Source organism: Oppia nitens, unplaced genomic scaffold (genome assembly GCF_028296485.1).
Source record: "Oppia nitens isolate AA-2021 unplaced genomic scaffold, nextdenovo-longstitch-racon4-pilon3 scaffold27_pilon_pilon_pilon, whole genome shotgun sequence".
In the NCBI taxonomy this organism is placed as follows: domain Eukaryota; kingdom Metazoa; phylum Arthropoda; class Arachnida; order Sarcoptiformes; family Oppiidae; genus Oppia; species Oppia nitens.
In genome coordinates, this window is record NW_026533207.1 from 680,077 (window position 1) to 704,732 (window position 24,656).

The window sequence follows — 24,656 nt, forward strand, 5'->3', positions numbered from 1 at the left end:
CAAATATACCGCAAAATAAAGCGGAGGACCACATAAAACACTTTATTCATCTGATTTGATGATATCATTTGTTCGGCTTTGCAAAAGTACATTGATTGTAATAATGTGGTTAATACAAAATTGATAATATTTGTAAAGTCAACGGTAGTGTTGTTAACATTGAATTGATTATTCAATAATCTTGAAAATAATGTATAGCCATCATTGAGTAATTCACGCAATATTTTAAAAATATTAGCCGAATTTTTTATTTTACTGAATTTTGTTGTTAGACTTGAAATAAAACAATACATTGTCGTTGACCGATATGAATACCATAGATTTTTCTTAATATAGTAATTATTTTTAAAACATTCTAGAAAATTCTCATCAATATTGAATGTTAACAATTCATTGACAAACTCGTTAATACTTTTGTTCACAAACTTTTCAATATAATAAAACTCACTGTCCAATTGTTCTTCAAGTTTTAAATAATCTTTAAAATAATTCATATAATTAGCACCAAATTTGTAATGATGATTATTAATAATCATGTGAAAGTTGTTTGATATGTCAAATAAACAACGTGTAAGTTTTGGGAAGTTTATGGCATCCAGAGGACCGTAAAAGCGAATATTTCCTGAAATTGATAACAATCTTTTAGATTTCGAATCAATTAATAATATAAGACGGGATCCAAAGATATTCCAATTTATAATATTGTTTTGCAATGCAATCACATTTTTATCGTAATTTTTATCTTTGGATCTGTTTTTCTTTTCAATTGATAGGTCATTAACCAATTTATGTTTGTATGTTATATCAATAAATACTTCCAAACGTTTCAAAACATTAACGACCAAAGCTATCATATTCGTTGAATTATCATTAGTTAATACTATTATCTTTTGTAAACAACTGTCGATAAATTGTTTAATCAATGAATTATTGTAATTGATTTCATATGTTCGACACAATGGTTCAATATTTGTAAACACGTAAAGATATCCAAAATAATTAGTTGATAATGAATTTGGAAACAATAATCCAATTAATTCATTAATATTGAATATTGTCTTACTTTCCATTAGCGAATATATATTGTTAATTACAAAATTAATACTATTAGTATTCTTATTATTATCGTCATTTGAATCTGTATTTAATTTCATTACTAATTGTTTTATCGGATTCAAATTAGTAAACAATTGCCAATTTTTTTCTTCATTAGTCTTATCAAACAAAAATTTTACACAAAAAACTGATGAATCAATGATAACCAAACCAGAGAGTGGTCGAGAATCGATGGATAGTAAAGTGCCAGTTGTTAATTCAGTTGACAAATAATCACTTTCACTATTGATTGCATTCAAACGATTGTCATAATCTATTAATTGTAGTTCAATATTATTGCACAAATCATACAATTGCGATGTTTTATCACAAAACTTTTCTGTATTAATACAATACATTATATCATTGAAAAACTTTGTGGACAATGTTTTGACTCTACTTTTTTCAACAATAGTTCCAGTTAATAGTGGACAAAACAAATCGTCACTTAAATTGACAATTATGTCAGCAAAATCCACGGCTTTTTGTTTGGTTGACTCATTTGTTTTGTTTTCAACAATATTTGATAAATATTTAAAAATACTTTGTTTCATTTCTTCTTTTGAAGCATTTGATGTCGAATGTAAGGATACTATTGGTGACATTAATTGCTGTGCAGTCGTGGCCACTGATGGATAATAATTATTATTCGTATTTTCATTTGAGTTGTCGTTTATGTTGTCTGTCGAATTGGTCGCAACAACAGATAAATTGCTATTAGTGTTATCATTCAAACTGTCATTTTGTGGCTCAAAAATGACATTATCTTTATTGATGGTCACATTATCTGGACTGTCTTCTCTTGTAGACAATCTACTCTCTTGTGTATCGCATTCATCGTCACAATCGGTCCGCAATTTTTTACCAATCATTGATAGATAAAAGAGATTTGATCCTATGATATATTATATAAAATTATAGATAATTTATAAATATTTTAATTGAATTTATATTACTTACCTCTTTTGTTTGATTGTTCACTCATTTTTGTCAATTTTACTCACTTAATGGTAATTAAATTAATTCAATACATCAATAATTCAATTCAAAAAACAATAACAATAGTATATACAGTTGAGTAGTATAATCGCTTATCGATTAATGCAAACATCGATTATGTATAGCAACTATCGATTGTAGTTTGTAGTAAAAATTTATTACTATTTTCATTGATATATTTTTAGTTTCACTTAAATTCACCAGGTACCATCATCTCCTGGAGCCTATTTCACTGACTCTCTCAAAACTATCGCGAACGGTTTTATCGTAATGCAATTATAGCCAAAATGTAAGTCAATTTAATTTAGTATAAACTTTTAATATCATATATGATATCTGATTAATACATTTATACTATAATTATTATACAGTAGTTTAGGTTTATATTGATTGTAAAGATCACTGAAGACAACAACATTGATGGCAATGGCGAAGAAGGACTCGTTTGATCGCTTCGGTGATGATTTGTGTCAACTATTGCTTCAATATCTGCCAATCGATGACAAACTAAGACTACAATCGGTGTCCAAACAGTGGTTGGAATTGATATTCAATACACAAACAGATCTTATATTTAATAAGAAACTATTGGAAACATTGTCTTTGAATTCAACAATTCGTGACAATAATTGGATAATTAGATTGTTTGAAATGATTGTCCAGAAGTGTCCGAACATTACCGCAGTTACCATAAGATTAAGGTAAGGGCTTTAATCTATTTATTTTTATTGATGAAAATAATTTTTATTATAAAATATTTATTGTATATATTATTAGTTCATACTATAGTTCAATACTTTCCGGTGCTGTTTATATGATGAGCCGTTTAATCAATTTATTAATGAAAAACTGTCACCGATTGCGACACTTCTCTATTAGATTTTATAACTACGATTTCTTGTCGGACGGCGATTACTGGTCGGACATCTATAATATGTTTAAACTGTTTATCTGTCAATTTGGCCGACAATTGTTGACATTCAAGTTTGACGGCTATAATCAGGAATTTAATAAACTATTATTTTATGAAGTGGTCGACAGTATGCCTGACTTGAAAATACTATATAACGGTTCTGTCCAATTAAACGACATATTCATTGGTAATAATAATATGTATTATTCGTTACCGAAATCTTTGCAATCATTGAACATAACACTGAATGAGTCGTCGATGCCTTTGTTCACTAAATTTGCCGAAATATTTGGCCAACAATTGACATCATTGACGATATGGTTTGAACAATTGATAGTTAATGATGATGACGAAGATGAATGGCCCAATTGGAACAAATGGTATATCAAACCATTAGCGGCCAGTTTTGAACAAATGTCGCGATTAAAACAACTCAAATTTGAATTGAAGTACGATTTGGACACCAAATTTATCGGCGATATATTTTCTACAATTGGCCGCAACTGTCGCCAACTTAAAGCATTTGATTATCACTCAGAAAATTCAAATATAGAAACAATTGGCTGTATGTTTGCCACAATCAACAAACATATGTCACAACAATTGAGACGATTATCAGTGATTTGTATGACTTATTGTGACAAACAATATATAGATATTTTAAAGACAAACAGTTTATTAAACCGATTGAACGGATTAACACATTTGACAATTCAATTATATAATGATAATCTAATCGATGATAAGTTTTTCCGTGACATTCATCTCAATCATCCGCGACTACAGTATATAGACTGTGATTGTCTGTCCATTACTGAAGAGTCGATCCAATCGATGGGACAGTTGGCACACCTGACGGATGTCCATCTCTGGTGTGATATAAAAAAACTGACAATAAATGAATCATTTATTTCCAATCATTTACTTAATGGTAATAAAGTTAAACACTTGTCTATTCAGTGCATAAATTCAAGAATAGGTTATCAAGAATTTAAATTTGGAAAATATATTAATCCTATTAGTGATTGGGATTATAATGCAAATTACGAATAGACTTATAAATTATAAGTTATAATTAGAGTTAGAAATAATGTATATTTAAATTTATATTACAATTAAATAATTTACAAATTTGTATATATATATATATATATACAAAAATTTATATTACAAATTGTAATTTACAATATACAGTATAGCGATTGTTTTATTACTAAAATATCTACCGGTAATTTGAAAACTGATTTTTTGGATTAAAAAATAAAATTTAATTTTTAATAACCGTTTCAATAGACAGTTGTGTGGTTTGTAATATAAAATTATGAAAATAAATATTATAAACAGGTTTTTGGATTAAAAATAAAAGTTAATTATTGTAATATCCATTTCAATGGATGTTTTGAATGTTTGATTAAAAAAATATATATTAGAGTATTATAAATTATAGAGTATTTAAATATTAATGTTTACTTTTTTTAAAATAAATAATTACATGGCATTAATATAATGTATTATAAATATGTTTGTAAATGTTTAATAGAGACGTGTAAATTCATAACATTTTTATTTTATAGTAATTGAAAAAAGTAATTAGCGTTTTTTAAACCAATTGAATTAAATCATTAAAAAATGACAATAGATTTATATCTAAATTTGAAAATTTAATTATTATACTAATTAAACAACAAAAACAATTATGGTCTCAATTATCACAAACAAAATGTTCATTAAATATATAAATAAAAATGAGTATAAATTATTATAGTTACATAATTATTTTATTGTAATGTTAATGTTTGTTTATTTAACTAATTAATATAAAGTTATTTTAATTAAAGTTAATTTTCAAATCAGTTTCAATAGACAGGTGTGTTTGTGTGTGCTTTGAATGTGTGATATAAATGACAAACACATTATATGTGCGATGAAAGTGATCGACATTTCTAACAATTATTATTGTGTGAAGACATTCAAACAAACAACACATTTGAATATGAATTTAAATCAATTAATTCAATTGAAATCTATTGCAAATAGTTTACAACAATTAAGTGATAATTTTCGTGTAATATGTGATAAAATTGTATGCAAAGTAAATATTACAACAAATGATTGCAATTCATTAAAAATTATCGATAATTACTGTTTTAATGACTACAACACACGTGTGGATAACAACAAGCGATTCACGTGTTTTTGGCCTAAATGTCGATATAAAGCAAAGAGAAATTATGATTTAAATATACATCAATTGATTCATTCATCTGACAAACAATTCAAATGTGATTTTAATGATTGCAATCAAATATTTTTAAGTAAAGATATTCTTCAAACACACAAAAATGTTAAACATTTAAAAATAAACTTTATTTGTGATGTCAATGATTGCGATAAAAATTTCACTACAAATCGACTATTAATTAAACATAAATCAAGAGTTCATTATAATAAGCGTTCAATTATTTGCTATTATAATAATTGTCWCAAAAAAGTTGCAAATAAAGCTAATTTGAAATTACATTTATCTGCTGTACATCTAAAGGTCATACGGTTTAAATGTGATGTCGAGTATTGCGAGAAAACATTTTTAACAAAATTTCAATTAATTTCACATAATTTACAACATTTACGAAAAAATAAATTTATGTGTTCAGTAAACGAGTGTTTGAAAGGTTTTACAACAAATCATTGTTTACGACAACACATATCAAGCGATCATTCAATTGAACCACAATTTAAATGTAATTACAATATATGTAACAAAAATTTTTCATCAAAACAAAGTCTCGATTATCACAAACAAAATGTTCATTAAATATATTAATAAAAATAAAATGAATAAAAATTATTATATTTACATAATTATTTTATTGTAATATTAATATTAATTTTTTATATAAAATTAATTAAAACAGTTTTTTAGATTATCTGTAAATTAATTGTGATTTCAGTTTTAATAGTCAAGTATGACCTTTGAATGTCTAATAAAAGAAAATGATAATAAAATTTATTACATTTAATGATTAGATTGTTATTAAAATTAATAATTTATTTAAACAAAAAATTTAATAATAAGTAATATTTATTATTTTTGTTTTATTAATATTATAATTAATATTTAGTTATTTTTTAAATTGTTTTTATATATATTATTTAATAGATTTATTATTACAATATTAATGTTACTTTTATTTTAGACAAATAGATGGCAATAATATTTTTTTATATAAATTAAGTGATAATTTTATTATCAAATAAATATTAATATCATGTTTACTATTAATATGTTTATATGTAATGTTAGATAAGTGTCATTCATATCATTTTGTTAGACAATTTCGAAAACCGAACCGCAATTAAATACAAATAAAATTATAATATTAAACAATAATTTTATTTTAATTATATAATCAAACAAAATAAAATTATTTATAATTAATTTACTAAAAATCTACTTTAAAATAATTAAAAATGAAAATCTAAATTACAATTAATAAAGTACTAAAACCCGGAACCGAGTCGTTATTGCATTCAATAGTCTATTGTATTGTAAATTAATGCGTCAATAGTTATACTGTTGTTATGTATTGTTGTTATTGTTTACAACAATTAGACATTTGTTTTGTTTTTAATTAATTATTAAATTAAATGTTAATAATATTATTATTTTACTATTAATAATAATAATAGTATTATTTATTAGATGTTATAATTTTAATAATCATTTTGTTTACTTAATTATTACTATATTTTAATTAATTAATAAATAATAATAAAATTAAAATTAATAAATAGTTAATAAGTAATTGTTTTGTTTGTTTGTATTGATTGTCATATATTTTATACATAATTATAGCCAAACTGTAAGTCTATTTAGTTATTAATTATAATTAATATATTGTTTATAAAATTGTTTACAAAAATTAAACATTTGTTTAGTTTTTTTTAATTAATTATTAAATTAAACATTAATTATTAAATTAAACATTAATTATAGTATTATTTTAACAATCATTTTGTTTACATGATTACAATATTATTTTTTAATTAATTAATTATTTTATTGCCATATATTTTGTATACAATTATAATTAATTAATTATAATACAAATGATTTGAATGATTAATACAAACAAACAAAACAATAGTTATTGAAAACATATGAATGAATGAAAAGTGAAGATCATTGAAGATAATGACCACAACTTCATAATTATTATAATTATATATTAATTAATTAATAGTTAATAACTAATTGTTTTGTTTTTTGTTTAGTTAACAATTGATTGCCATATATTTTGTACACAATTATAGCCATAAAATGTAAGTTAATTTCAATTTAGTTATTATAATTAAATAATAATATATTGTTTATGATATTTGATTAATACATTTATATTATAATTAAACTGTATTTTAGATTTTGAATTGATTGACACAAAAACAAGACTTACTGAAGACTTGATTGAATTAATGAAAAGTTTAAAAATAACTGAAGAAAATGACCACAACTTCAACAACAGTTATGACAGCAAAAGTTTCGTTTGATCGCTTCGGCGATGATTTGTGTCAACTATTGCTTCAATATCTGCCAATCGATGACAAACTAAGACTGGAATCGGTGTCCAAACAGTGGCAGTCATTGATATTTAATACACAAACGGATCTCGAATTTGATTGGAAACTAGTGAAGAATTTATCTTTGGATTCATTGACTGATAAACAAATAAGTGGTTTGTTTGAATATATTATCAAAAATTGTCCAAACATTACAACACTAACAATACGTGATATCTATTTTTGGGAAATTTTGTTTGACTTATTGATTAAATACTGTTTACAATTGAGACACATATATCTGATTCCTAATACAACTAATATTCAGTGGCAGATAATTGAAGATAAATTTGATCGTTTTTGTCGCCAATTTGGCCAACAATTGATGACATTTAAGTTTCATAACTACTGTAAAAGCAACGAACAATTCTTTTATAAATGTATCGATTGTTTGCCAAATTTGAAGACATTGGACATAAAATATTGTGGTATTTCTGATATTCAATTCACTGATATATTTACTGCCAATAAGTCATATGTTTTGCCAAAATCATTGCAATCAATGTCACTAACACTGAATAACTTTACGGCCACATTGTTTGCTAAGTTTGCCGACACTTATGGCCAACAATTGACATCTTTGGACATATTTATTAATTCTACAAATTATTATATAGATATTTATGAATCATTGATTACCGGTTTTTCACAAATGAAACAATTAAGACAATTGACGATTAAATTTAGAAGATTTTATATCGATAAGCTGTTATTGGCTACTATTGGCCGCAACTGTCGCCAACTGAAAGCGTTTTACTTATCATACGACTACTTTAAAATGGATATAATTGGTCTCATAATTAAGACAATCAATAAACATATGTCACCGCAATTGAAACGATTATCACTGAAGTCTTATCATAGTTATGATAACAGTGATTTAAAACTGACCAGTGGTTCGTTAAATCGATTAAACGGATTAACACATTTGACACTTTGGTTTAATGATTTCTCGATAATTGGTGACCAGTTTTTCTGCGATATTCATCTCAATCACCCGCGACTTCAATATATAAAGTGTAGCAAAGTGTCCATTACTGATGAGTCGATCGCCGCTTTGGGACAGTTGGCACACCTGACTGATGTCTACCTCTGGTTAAACAATCTGATGAAAAATGAATCCTATAATAAACAGCATTTACTGATTGGTACTAAAGTTAAAAACTTGTCTATTAAATACATGAATTCATTTGATAAACACGTGTTTAGTTGTGGCAAATATTTTGATGGTCATAATTAAGATAACTTTTCAATTATTATTAAATAATTTTAACAGTTTTGTTACAATTTATAACAATTACTATTATGTAATTAATTAACTCTATATAGCCTATATATGTTAGCTATATTATTATTACTACTAAACTTAAACTTATTATAACTATTAAATCAAATTTAAACAATATATCGATACATTTTGTTTATAAAATAAATAATTAATATAAAACAGGTTTTAGGATTAAATTTTTATTATTAGAGTTATTTGATATCCGTTTCAATAGACAGGTGTATGGTTTGAATGTGTGATATAAATGACAAACAAATTATATATGCGATGAAAGTGATTGACATTTCAAACAATTATTGTATGAAAACAATCAAACAAAAAAACATTTGAATATGAATTTAAATCAATTAATTCAATTGACATCAATTGAGTCATTCATCTGAAAAGCAATTCAAATGTGATTTCAATGATTGTAATAAAATATTTGTTAGAATAAGAGGTTTGAAATATCATAAAAATGTTAAACATCTAAATCTAACTTTTATTTGTGATGTCAATGATTGCCATAAAATGTATTCATTATAAAAGTCGATTATTTGTTTGTAATTATAATAATTAAGGCAAAAATTTTCTAAAGAAAAAAAAATTTGAAAACACATTTATCGGCACAAAATAAATTTTATTTGTGATGTCAATGATTGCGATAAAAAATTTCACTACAAATTGACTATTAATTAAACATAAATCAAGAGTTCATTATAAAAAGCGTTCAATTATTTGCTATTATAATTACAATTTGTCACAACTGTCACAAAAAAATTTGCAAATAAGGCTAATTTGAACTTACATTTATCGGCTGTACATCTAAAAGACAAACCGTTTAAATGTAATGTCGAGTTTTGCAATAAAATATTTTTATAGTATTTTCAAAATAGACATAATTTACAACATTTACGTAAAACTAGATTTATATGTTGAGTGACAGTGTGAGTGCGCAACCGAAAATAGTACCTCTACACTATCAACTGAAACATTGTTTTGATATATAGTTAAATAATAATTTTTCAGTACAGTAAGTGCCAACAAAGTTTAACCACAATAATTAACAAATATATTTATATTTAGTTGCAATAAAATTTTATTAAATATTATAATTTAAAAAAATTAAAGTTCGTTTAATTAGTAAAACAATCATACTTAAATAATAAATAACATAATACTTAAAAATATATTTTATATTAAATTAAAAAATTAGTTTACAGATAAAATGAAGGAAAAATGTATTTATTTATATTTATAATAGACATAGATGCAGAAATTGATTATTATTGTGTTTACTTAAATGTTTTTTATATATATTTCTATTATTTTCATTGTGATATTTAATTATTTTTTATTTTAATATTGTGTTATTTAAATTATTAGTAATAATATCAAAAATTTGTTATTAAAATTTAATTAATTATAACTATTAATTTCTTACTATTTTATTTTTTATGTGGTATTTTAATAAATATATTTGTAAACTTTGGTTTAACTTCGTCGGCACTTACTGTACATGAAATTAATTTTTTAAAACAGTGCTTCAGTTGATAGTGTAGAGGTACTATTTTCAGTTGCGCACTCACACTGTTCAGTGAACGAGTGTTTGAAAAGTTTTACAACAAATCATTGTTTACGACAACACATATCAAGTGATCATTCAATTGAACCACAATTTAAATGTAATTACAATAATTGTAATAAAAATTTTTCATCAAAATATGGTTTCAATTATCACAAACATTGTTTACATTCAATATATTAATACTGTAATAAAAGTTTGACATCAAAACAAAGTCTCATTTATTACAAACAAAGATTTCATTTAAAATATTAATTTTTATATATTTATAAATTTTATTATAAATTATTCAATTTAATTCTAATATTGTAATAAATATATAATTTAAAGTTAATTAATAGTTAATTAATTGGGTATAAAATATTAACACTACTGTTTTGACAAAAATGTTTAATGATTTAACAATTAAAATATAATTTTACTGTATTTTATAAGATTATATATTTATTATTATACAGTATTTAACTAAAATAAATAATTAGATGGCATTAATAATATATTGTATTAATTTATAAATTTGTGTTTGATAAAAACGTGTAATTCATAGCATTTTTATTTTATAATAATTGAACCAAACCGTAGTTGAAAAAAATATATAAAAAGTAATTTATTGGTGTTTTTTAAACCAATTGAATTAAATCAGTAATAAATGACATTAGATTTTATCTAAATTTTTCAATTTAATTACTAATTAAACAACAAAAACAATTTTTTAAACTGGAAAATAAGTGATAAACCCGGAACCAATAGGTTATCCGTTAACTACTCTAATGTATTAATTGACTAATAATTGTGTCAATACTATTGATTCAATAGTTCAGCACTTAATGTATTGTTTAGTATTGAAAACATGAGGTTTTAGTTAATTATTAAATTAAACAATTAATTACTGGTTTAGTGTATATTAATATTGGATTACCATTTAGTTATATTTAATATTATTGTAGTTAAAAATCATTTTGTTTTTATTAATTGTTATGATATTTAATTATCAAATAAATTAATTGTTTGTTTGTTAAAAAAAATATTGTTTTTTTGTTTTTTGGTTTGTATTGATTGCCATATATTTTGTACACAATTATAGCAAAAAAAATGTAAGTTAAATTTTATTTAGTAATTAATTAATATATTAAACAAATAAACATAAAATATTATAACTTTTAATATCATATATGATATTTGAATAAAACATTTATTATACTATGATTGTGAAGATCAGTGAAGATAATGACAGCGAAGAAGGATTCGTTTCACAGCAAAAAATCGAAAATTTAAGGATTCATAAAACTGAATATAAAAATAATTTTATGTATGAAAAGTGATTTTCATTTAACTGAATATTTAAAAATGTTGTTTTACATAAAACTACACAAAAAATAAACACTTTAATGCATAATGAGTTCAATTTTATGTATAACTATGTAAATTCATAAATCTGCAGTTTTTAAAAATTTTTGTGCAGAGCTGTTCAAAATAACGAGACAATAAATGCCAGCATTTATTGTCACGTTATTTTGTGAACAGTATTTTTTTTATTTATGTCGTCATTTGCAGCCATTTTTATTAAATGTAGTTATTTCATAGCACATGCCATATACTCAATACAATGGCTTATCATTTTGATGATATAATTGATATATCTTCTGATGAATCTTCAGAAGAATCTTCAGAAAATGATTGCTTTTTTGTTGATTACGAAGAAAACAATATCGACATAGAAAGTGGACCCGAAATTGGCTCAAACAATGAAAAGTCAATTGATACCAATAATGAGTCTAATGATAGTTTGAAAGACATACCACAAAATCAGTGATTTGGACCAAATGATAATAGTTTCACATATTATTAATAATGATTTAAATTTTGAATCTGTGGATATTTGGCCAAAAGTTAATGATATGCCGATAGATTCAAATGATAAGCCAATGGATATGTCGATAGAAATAAATGATGTCAATGGATATGCCGATAGAATCAAATAATGAGGTATGGATTGAAAACGAAAAAGATAAGAAAATATGTGGTCAACTGAAAGCTTTTCCCAAAGACTGGAATAGTATTTTTTAAAATACGGATTTTTACACAAAATTAAGTATAAATTTTTTATAAATGCTAGCATTTATTATTAATTTTATTATTAATTTTTTTTTGTTTTAAATTTAGTCAAAGTTTGAAGACAACTCCAATTTCAATATCATATTATGGGGTAATTATGTATTAATAAATGAAAGCATTTTAATTATAACATTAATTTATTTTAAGATAAACGCAATGTTTAAACATCGTACTGGAATGTCATTAAAAACATTGCATATAATATATGAAAATCGGCTAAAATTATATCTCGAAATAAACAAAACATCTCTATTAAGTAACAGTAAGTTAATGCATAAATATTATATAATAAATTATATAAATGTCTGCATTTATTTTATTTTTTTTATAATTTATTACAGATTTAAGCAAAATGATGACATTTATCAAGAACTTTGAGGAACAGTTGGCTAATAACGGAACCGAAGAGTTTATTAAAAGAAGAACTGAAGTCCAAAACAGGTTTAGTGATGACAAACGGTGATTGCGGTAAAAATGTTAAAATAATTTTTAAGTCAGTTGTTATTAATGATAGTAATATATTTGAAGCATTGTTTTATTTAATTGTTATTAATTATACATTTAATATTAGTTACCCTAAAGATATAATGAATTCACTAATTTTTTATGAATATTGTTTATTTGACATGTCTTACAGTAATCTTATAGCACATAACTCTGTTAAACGTTTATTGAAATCCATATGCAATATAATAACAATAGAAATATAATTACAAAATATGATGTCATTAGTTATATAATTATAAATTGATTACATAATTACAAATTATTATTACACTAAGATTTAATTAATACATAACAATATATAAGTGTTGTTTAGTTTAACGAAAATTTATAATAAAAAAATTGTATAATAAATGCATGCATTTATTATACAATTTTTTTAATTATAAATTTTCGTTAATATATTATATATTAATTGATTTGTTTTTTAAATATAAATAATTTTTTTTGGATTTAAACAATGTTTTTAATTATAAAATATTTAGTTTATTAAATTATTATTATTATTATATATATATGAAATATACTGTATTATAGTGAATATAATTTTTAATTTTGTGTATTTATATGATATAAATTATTGTATTATTATGAATATTATTATTAATTTTTTGTATTTTTATATTTTTTTAAATGTATTAAAATGAATAAAAAAGTGCATTAAAATAAATTTTATTATTAATTTTTTACATTTAAATACTTTTTTTATTTATAAATATGAATAAATAAATTCATTAGTATACATAAGTTTATTATAGACTATGCATTTATATGTATTTTTGGTTTTAATTTTGTGCAGATATCTGCAATTTTTTATTCATATATATGCAAAGTGTATTACGCATGTGTGTATATCTATGCATTTGTTAATTAACAAAGTGTATGACATAAAAGTGTAGATAAATGCATGCATTTTATTATTAAAAAATTGCAGATAAAAACTGCAGATATCTGAATACAATTTTTATAAAAAAGTGTATAAGGACTTCTCAAATGGCATAAAACTGAATAAACACATCATTTTTTTCTTGCTGTGCGTTTGATCGCTTCGGCGATGATTTGGCGGAACTATTGCTTCAATATCTGCCAATCGATGACAGACTAAGACTACAATCGGTGTCCAAACAGTGGTTGGCATTGATATTCAATACACAAACGCATCTCTTATTTAATAAGAAACTATTGAAAACAATGTCTTTGAATTCAAGTCGTAACAATTATCCGATAATTAGATTGTTTAAAGTGATTGTCTCAAAGTTTCCAAACATTACCGCAGTTACCATATGTGAGGGGTAAGGGTTTGATTTATTTTTTGTTTTTTATTGATGAAAATAATTTTTATTATAAAATATTGTTCATATATTATATTTCAAGACTACCCGGTGCTGTCCATATGATAAGTCATTGCATTAATTTATTAATGAAAAACTGTCACCGATTGCGACACTTTTCTATTATGTTTAACTATAACCGTCTCGTATCGGACGGCGGTCTCTGGTCGGTCATCTATCGTACGTTTGAACGCTTTTTCTGTCAATTTGGCCGACAATTGTTGACATTCAAGTTTGACGGCTATAATCAGGAATTTAATAAACAATTATTTTATAAAGTGGTCGACAGTATACCTAACTTGAAAACACTATATACCAGTTCTGTCCAATTAAATGATATATTCATTGATAATAATAATATGTATTATTTGTTACCGAAATCGTTGCAATCATTGAATATAACACTCAATGTTTCGGCAATGCATTTGTTCGCTAATTTTGGCGAAATTTTTGGCCAACAATTGACATCATTGACGATAACGTATAAACAATTGATCGTTTATGACGACCACAACGACTTCCATTACTATGAGGATCTATGGTCCGATTGGATCAAATGGGATCTCAAATCATTATTAGCTGGTTTTGAACAAATGCCGCGATTAAAACAACTCAATTTTTATTTGCAGTATGATTTGGACAACAATTTTATCGGCGATTTATTTTCGACAATTGGCCGCAACTGTCCGAAACTTAAAGCATTATACTATAGGTCAGAAAGTTCAACTTTAGTAACAATTGGCCGTATGTTTGCCGCAATCAACAAACATATATCCATACAATTGAGACGATTATCATTGGATTGTTTTACTACTTATGATGGCAAAGAATACATTGATTTTTTAAAGACAAACAATTTATTAAACCGATTGCAAGGATTAACACATTTGACAATTCAATTACATAACAATAATCTAATCTATAATAAGTTTTTCCATAAAATTCTTCTCAATCATCCGCGACTACAGTATATAAACTTTGATTGTCTGTCTATTACTGAAAAGTCGATCCAATCGATGGGACAGTTGGCACACCTGACGGATGTCTATCTCAAAGGCAATCGACTCAAACTGATAACAAGTGAATCATTTCTAACCAATCAATAACTAATTGGTACTAAAGTTAAACATTTGTTTATTCAATACACGGATTTAACATCAGTTTATCATGAATTTAAATTTGGAAAATATATTAATAATGATTATTATAATATTAGTGATTGGGATTGTTATTATGATTCAGATTATAAACATTATAAGTAGTTAGAAATGGATGTATATTTAAAATTATATTACAGTTAAATAATTTACAAAATTATATGTACTTAATATAAAGAAAATTGTGATACTTTTTTTTATTACAAAAATATATAATATATGAAAACTGGTTTTTGGATTAAAAAATAAAAGTTAATTTTGATATCCGTTTCAATAGACAGGTGTATGTGCTTTGAATGTGTGATATAAATGACAAACAGATTATTATATGAGCGATGAAAGTGATGGCCATTTCAAACAATTATTGTGTGAAGACATTCAAACAACACATTTGAATATGAATTTAAATCAATTAATTCAATTGAAATCAACGGCAAATAGTTTGCAACAAATAAGTGATAAATTTCATATAATATGTGAACATTTAAAATGTGAATAAAATATTACTACAAATTATTGCAATTCATTAAAAATAATCGATAACTACTGTTTTGATGACAACAACAACACATGTGTCGATAATAACATAAAATTTAAGTGTTTTTGGCCTAAATGTCGGTTTAATAGTAAATATGAATTTGAGTTAAATACTCATGAATTTAGTCACTCATCTGACAAGCAATTCAAATGTGATGTCAATGATTGTAATAAAAGTTTAACATCAAAACAAAGTCTCAATTATCACAAACAAATATTTCATTGAAAATATTAATTTTGATATCTTTATAAATTTAATTATAATCATACAATTTTGTAATAAGTATAAAATTTAATGTAAATTTACAAAATTCTCGAAAAATCTTGGGGGGGGGGTATTGGGTGGGGTAAGATTTTTATTGCATTTTTAAACGGCAATTTTTTCAAAAATCAAAAATCAAGGGGGGGGGGTCAAGAGAAAATTCCCTAATATTCCTTAAATTCCCGAATATTCCCATGTAAATTCGATAAAGATCCCATAAGTTCCCGTATAAATTCCCAGGAAAATAGGTAAAATTTCAAAAAATACAAAAAAAACTTAAAAATTAACAAAAACTTAAATTTTAACAAAAAATAAAATAATAATGTATTTAATACTTAAAAATAGTTGATAAAATTATTAATGATACATTATGAGTTTTTTTGTATTTTAGTAATTTTTAACTTTTAAAATAATTAATTTTTTAAATAATACTTAATGTTTAGTTTATAGTTTATAGATATATAATTTGTTATTTTTATATAAATACTGACTAGTGACTTTAGATATATGTGACTAAAATTTATGTTTTATTGAATGAAATATTTGCTTAAAAACATGAAAATGTGATTATATTTTGTTAAAATAGTCAAAATATGTGATTATATTTAATAACAATATAAAAATTGTGTACAATTAATGATAAATTAATATTTTTTTTCTTATCGAAACTTTTAAACTCTTAGTATAAATTAAAATCAATACAAATAAATATTTAAATCTTATTGTCTTTTATTAGATATTAGAAATTAGTAGAATTTTAGAAAACATAAATATTATGATACAGTATTTGTCTAAAATTATGAAATAGTAATAATGTATAATACATTAAATAAAAATAAAATGCTTATTTATTTTAAAATATTGAAAACAATAATACATATACTAAAAAAACATAATAAAAATGCATTTTTACTATTATTATCCATTATATTATAGTTATATGCAAAATATGTGCTTATATTTGATAATATGTGACTACCTTTTAAAATATGTTGTTATATGTGTTTATGTGACTAAAACTTTTGCTATAATAATCAGTTTTCAATCAATTGTTTATATATCTAATTATTTTGTTAATATCTTTAATCACTAAAAATATAAGTTATATGTGAAATAAATGCTCTAATACTGACTGAATACTTATTAAAAAATTGAAATTTTAAAAAATATTAATAAAAACCTTGTAATATAAGTATTTATTGATTTATTAACTTCTTAAACTATCTTAAACTTATATTTAAATTGTAATATTATTACTCTTTTCAACAAATAGGTAATTTATAATTTTTTAGTTTAATATTTTAATTAAAATTATGTTATTTTTAGATGAGTTTTAACGTTATTTTAACTTTTTTACTTATTTTTTACTTAATTTCGCCGAAATTTTAGGGGGGGGTCATTTCTCCTCGTTTTTAAGCGACAATTTTTTCCATTTGGTCAAAAAGTCTGGGGGGTAAAATCACAAATTCTCGATCTTAGGGGGGGTATTTTTGGCCTTACCCCCACCCCACCCACTTACTTAACCCTGATATATATATACAGACTGTATAATACAGTATATATTATAAGATTATAGATTTATTATTATACAGTAAAACAGTTTTATTCATAGATGCAGAGCATCTGACACGCATTGGCTCATATTAGTACTAAATATGTAAGGGTCAGTTTGTGAATTTTTATTTTAAAAAAATATATTGTTGAGATGTAAGTTTAAAATTATATTTTAAATGGCATTTATAACATTAGACTATAAAATAGTTTTGTTACCATAACAATATAAATTTTTAAATTAAACTATGATTGGATTATGTCAATTGCTCCTCATGACTGGTTTTAAATAAATATTTTTGTAAAATGTAAAAATGTTTGATAGAGACGTGTAATTGATAGCATTTTTATTTTATAACAATTGAACCGAACCGTAGTTGAAAAAAATATATAAAAGAAGTAATTTATTGGTATTTTTATACCAATTGAATTAAATCAGTAATAAATGACAATTGATTTATATCTAAATTTGAAAATTTAATTATTATACTAATTAATCAACAAAAACAATTTATTTTTAAAACTGGTAAATAAGTGCTAAACCCGGAACCCAATAGCTTATCAGTTAACTACTCTAATGTTTTGTTTTAATTGTCAACAATAGTTCAGCACTTAATATATTGTTTAGTATTGAAAACATGAGGTTTTAGTTAATTATTAAATTAAACAATTAATTACTGGTTTAGTGTATATTAATATTTTGATAAACTATTTATTTATTTAATATTTTGTAGTTACCAATTATTTTGTTTTTATTAATTGTTATGATATTTAATTATCAAATAAATTAATTGTTTGTTTGTTAAAAAAAAATATTGTTTTTTTGTTTTTTGGTTTGTATTGATTGCCATATATTTTGTACACAATTATAGCCAAAATGTAAGTCAATTTTATTTAGTAATTAAGTTATATATTAAACAAATAAACTTAAGATACTATATTATAACTTTTAATATCATATATGATATCTGATTAACACATTTATACTATAATTATATTTAGGCTATAGTTTAGGTTTTATTTAATTGAAACTAAAAACTTTAAAAAACAAGACTTACTGAAGACTTGACTGAATTAATGAAAAGTTAAGATCACTGAAGACAATGACCACAACAACAGCTAAGAAGGACTCGTTTGATCGCTTCGGCGATGATTTAGCGGAACTATTGCTTCAATATCTGCTAATCGATGACAAACTGAGACTACAATCGGTGTCCAAACAGTGGCTGACATTGATATTCAATACACAAACAGATCTCGTATTTGATAGAAAACTAGTTAAGAAATTATCTTTGGATTTATTGACTGATAAACAAATGAATGGTTTGTTTGAATTGATTGTCAAAAATTGTCCAAACATTACAACACTAACTATAAGTCATATAAGTTACTATTTATATCAAAATTTGTTTGACTTATTAATTAAATATTGTTTACAATTGAGACACATATATCTGAATCATAATATTACTATTTATTGGCAGACCGTTGGCGACAAATTTGATCGTTTTAGTCGCCAATTTGGCCAACAGTTGATGACATTTAACTTCGATACCAACTTTGATGACAACAAACAATTGTTTTATAAATGTATCGATTGTTTGCCAAACTTGAAGACATTGGACATCAGATATTCTGCTACTAATAGTATTCATTTGTATGATATATTTACTGCCAATAAGTCATATGTTTTGCCAAAATCATTGCAATCAATGTCACTAAAACTGGACAGAATTACGGGCACATTGTTTACTAAATTTGCCGACACTTATGGTCAACAATTGACATCATTGGATATATATATTAATTTTAAGAATTATGATATTGATATTAATCAATCATTTATTACCGGTTTTTCACAAATGAAACAATTAAGGCAATTGACGGTTAAATTTTTTAATAGAGTTTTTATCGATAAGCTGTTATTGTCTACTATTGGCCGCAACTGTTGCCAACTGAAAGCGTTTTGCTTAACATCATATTTCTTAACAAAAGATATAATTGGTCTCATAATTAGCTCAATCAATGAACATATGTCACCACAATTGAGACGATTATCAGTGAATTGTTATGAGAGTTACGTTTTAGAAGAAGACACAGATTTAGTACTTACCAGCGGTTCGTTAAATCGATTGAACGGATTAACACATTTGACACTTTGGTTTAATAAATGCTCGATAATCGGTGACCAGTTTTTCTGTGATATTCATCGCAATCACCCGCGACTTCAATATATACAGTGTAGAAAAGTGGACATCACTGATGAGTCGATCGCCGCTTTGGGACAGTTGGCACATCTGATGGATGTCGACCTCCAGTCAAGCAAACTGATGACAAGTGAATCCTATATTAAACAGCATTTACTGATTGATACTAAAGTTAAACACTTGTCTATTAAATGCATGGATTCAAAGGGTATACAAGTGTTTAGTTGTGGCAAATATTTTGATGGCCATAATTAAGATAACTTTATTGATTAGATAGCAATTATATTGTCTTATTTACTGTTTTGTTAAACAATTACTATTATATAATTAATTAAGTCTATATACAGTATATGGTAATCTATATTATTATTACTACTACTAAACTCAAACTTATTATAACTATTAAATCAAATTTAAACAATATATCGATACATTTTTTTAATAAAATAAATAATTAATATAAAACACACGTGTCGATAATAACATAATATTTAAGTGTTTTTGGCCTAAATGTCTATATAAAACAAAATCTAATTTAACTGAACATCAATTGAGTCATTCATCTGACAAACAATTCAAATGTGATTTCAATGATTGTAATAAAACATTTGGTACTATAAATGGTTAGAAATATCATAAAAATATTAAACATCTAAATCTAACTTTTATTTGTGATGTCAATGATTGCCATAAAAGGTATAATAAAATTCAAAACCTAAAACTCCATAAATCTACTGTTCATTATAAAAGTCAATCATTTGTTTGTAATTATAATAATTGTGGCAAAATTTTCACAAATAAAATAAATTTGAAAAGACATTTATTGTCAGTACATCTAAAAGACAAACCGTTTAAATGTGATGTCGATTATTGCAATCAAATATTTTCACGAAAATCTCACTTAAATAGACATAATTTACAACATTTACGTAAAACTAGATTTATATGTTCAGTGAACAAGTGTTTGAAAAGTTTTACAACAAATCATTGTTTACGGCAACACATAACAAGTGATCATTCAAATTCCTAAATTCAAATGTGATTACACTAATTGCAATAAATGTTTTTCAACAAAATATGGTCTCAATTATCACAAACATTGTTTACATTCAATATATTAATACAATTTATTTGATATTAAGAAATATATTTTTATTTAAATTATTAGATAATTATTAAAAATTATAATATACTGTAGTTTAAAAACTTTTTAAATTTATTACTTATTTATAATATTTCATCTATTTACTTTATTAATAAATAAATTATAATTTTTCAAAAGTTTTTTATTTATTATTACAATATTAATGTTATATTTCAAATTAAATAAATAAATTATTTGTGAAAATGTTTGTTAGGTTTTATTCATAAAATTAATTTTTTATAGCAATTAAACCAAACCTAAGTTTTAAAATGAAACCTTAATCTAGTATTTGTTGTTAGTATTGTTTAGATTTATAGAATAGATTAAAATTATGAAAATAATTATAATAACCGAAACCAATAGGTTATCCGTTAAAACTACTCTATTGTATTGTATTTTAATAGTCTATTTAATAATTAACTCAATACTATTGACAACACTTATGTATTATTGTTTGAAATGTGTTTTGAAAAAAATGTGATTTTTAAAGAACACAATTTACAACATTTACGAAAAAATAAATTTATTTGTTCAGTAAACGAGTGTTTGAAAAGTTTTACAACAAATCATTGTTAACGACAACACATATCAAGTTATCATTCAATTGAACCGAAATTCATGTGTGATTACAATAATTGTAATAAACGTTTTACTAAATCGAGTCATATGATTCGACACAAACGTATTATTCATTAAAAATAAAGATATTTAAATGTGATGTCAACGGTTGTAACAAACAATTTGCATCAAAAACAGATTTTCTACGACATAATAATACACACAATGGCATCAAATTATTTAAATGTGATGTCAATGATTGTAATAAAAGATTGTCATCAAAACATTGTCTTAATTATCACAAGCATTGCTTTCATTAAATATATTAATTTTTTATATTTATAAATTTAATTATAATTCTACAATTTATTTTGTAATAAGTATAAAATTTAATGTAAATTAATAATTAATTAATTGGGGTATAAAATATTAACACTACTGTTTGGACTAAAATGTTTAATGATTTATCAATTAAAATGTAATTTTACTTATAAATTGTCTTTTATATATACAGTATATATTGTATTATAAGATTATAGATTTATTATTATACAGTATTTAAATATTAATCTTTATTTTTTATTAAGATATAATTAGATGGCATTAATAATATATTGTATTAAATAAATATGAGTTTAATAGAGACGTGTAATTCATAGCATTTTTATTTTATAATAATTGAACCGAATCGTAGTTGAAAAAATATATAAAAAGTAATTTATTGGTGTTTTTTAGACCAATTGAATCAAATTAGTAATAAATGACAATATATTTATATCTAAATTTGAAAATTTAATTATTAGATAATTAAACAACAAAAACAATTTTTTTGTAAACTGGTAAATAAGTGATAAACCCGGAACCAATAGGTTATCCGTTAAACTAGTCTAATGTATTAATTGACTAATAATTGTGTCAATACTATTGATTCAATTATTGAATTTCAATAGTATAGCACTTAATGTATTGTTTAGTATTGAAAACATGTTTTAATTAATTATTAATTTAAACAATTAATTACTGTTTTAGTGTATATTAATATTGAATTAACTTTTAGTTATATTTGATAGTATTTTGTAGTTAATAATCATTTTATTTTTATTAATTGTTTCGATATTTAATTATCAAATAAATTAATTGTTTGTATGTTATAAAAATATTGTGTTGTTTTGAAAAAAATGTTTAATGATTTAACAATTAAAATATAATTTTACTGTATATTATAAGATTATAGATTTATTATTATACACTGTATAATATACAGTATTTAAATAAAATAAATAATTAGATGGCATTAATAATATATTGTATTAATTTATAAATTTGTGTTTAAATGTTTGATAGAGACATGTAATTCATAGCATTTTTTTATAACAATTGAACCAAACCGTAGTTGAAAAAAATATATAAAAAAGTAATTTATTGGTGTTTTTTAGACCAATTAAATTAAATCAGTAATAAATGACAATAGATATCATCTAAATTTTTTCAATTTAATTACTAATTAAACAACAAAAAACAATTTTTTAAAACTGGAAAATAAGTGCTAAACCCGAAACTAATACGTTATCCGTTAACTACTCTAATGTATTAATTGATTAATAATTGAGTCAATACTATTGATTTAATAGTTCAGCACTTAATGTATTGTTTAGTATTGAAAACATGAGGTTTTAGTTAATTATTAAATTAAACAATTAATTACTGGTTTAGTGTATATTAATATTTGATTGACTTTTAGTTATATTTGATAGTATTTTGTAGTTAATAATCATTTTGTTTTTATTAATTGTTTCGATATTTAATTATTAAATAAATTAATTGTTTGTTTGTTTGTTTGTTAAAAAAATATTTTTGTTTGTTTGGTTTGTATTGATTGCTATATATTTTGTACACAATTTTGCCAAATATGATATCTGACATATTTATACTATAATTATATTTAGTCTATAGTTTAGGTTTTATTTGATTGAATCAAAAAACTTTGAAAAAAGACTTACTGAAGACTTGATTGAGTTAAGATCACTGAAGACAATGACCACAACAACAACAACAGTGATGAAAGCAAAGGACTCGTTTGATCGCTTCGGCGATGATTTGGCGGAACTATTGCTTCAATATCTGCCAATCGATGACAAACTGAGATTACAATCGGTGTCCAAACAGTGGAAGTCATTGATTTTTACAACAAAAACACATTTGGTATTTGATTGGAAATTAGTGAAGAGTTTATCTATGAATTCATTGACTGATAAACAAATGAATGATTTGTTTGAATTGATTGTCAAAAATTGTCCAAACATTACAACACTAACTATACGTCATAACTATATTTCGGAAAATTTGTTTGACTTATTGATTAAATACTGTTTACAATTGAGACACATATATCTGAATCCTTATACTACTATTCAGTGGCAGATCATTGGCAACAAATTTGATCGTTTTTGTCGCCAATTTGGCCAACAGTTGATGACATTCAACTACGATAAGAACTGTGATGACAACAAACAATTGTTTTATAAATGTATCGATTTTTTGCCAAATTTGAAGACATTGGACATCAGATATTCTGTTATTAATAGTAATCGATTGTATGATATATTTACTGCAAATAAGTCATATGTTTTGCCAAAATCATTGCAATCAATGTCACTAAAACTGGACGGAATTACGGGAAAATTGTTTGCTAAGTTTGCCGACACTTATGGCCAACAATTGACATCATTGGACATATTTATTAATTCTACGACTTATAATAAAGATAATTATGAATCATTGATTACCGGTTTTTCACAAATGAAACAATTAAGA

General features: G+C 23.6%; 2 protein-coding genes across 2 annotated transcripts; both read left to right on the forward strand.

Moving 5' to 3' along the window:
- Positions 1-7,287: 7,287 nt before the first annotated feature.
- On the forward strand, positions 7,288-8,864 carry LOC128954394 (uncharacterized). The gene is made up of 2 exons (XM_054299969.1): positions 7,288-7,330; positions 7,428-8,864. Exon 2 carries the CDS (start codon positions 7,509-7,511, stop codon positions 8,862-8,864), a length of 1,356 nt encoding a protein of 451 aa, XP_054155944.1. The 5' UTR covers positions 7,288-7,330; positions 7,428-7,508.
- Positions 8,865-14,060: 5,196 nt separating this feature from the next.
- Positions 14,061-14,724, forward strand: LOC128954395 (uncharacterized). The gene is made up of 3 exons (XM_054299971.1): positions 14,061-14,387; positions 14,470-14,658; positions 14,706-14,724. Exons 1-3 carry the CDS (start codon positions 14,287-14,289, stop codon positions 14,722-14,724), a joined length of 309 nt encoding a protein of 102 aa, XP_054155946.1. The 5' UTR covers positions 14,061-14,286.
- The last annotated feature ends 9,932 nt before the right edge of the window (positions 14,725-24,656 follow it).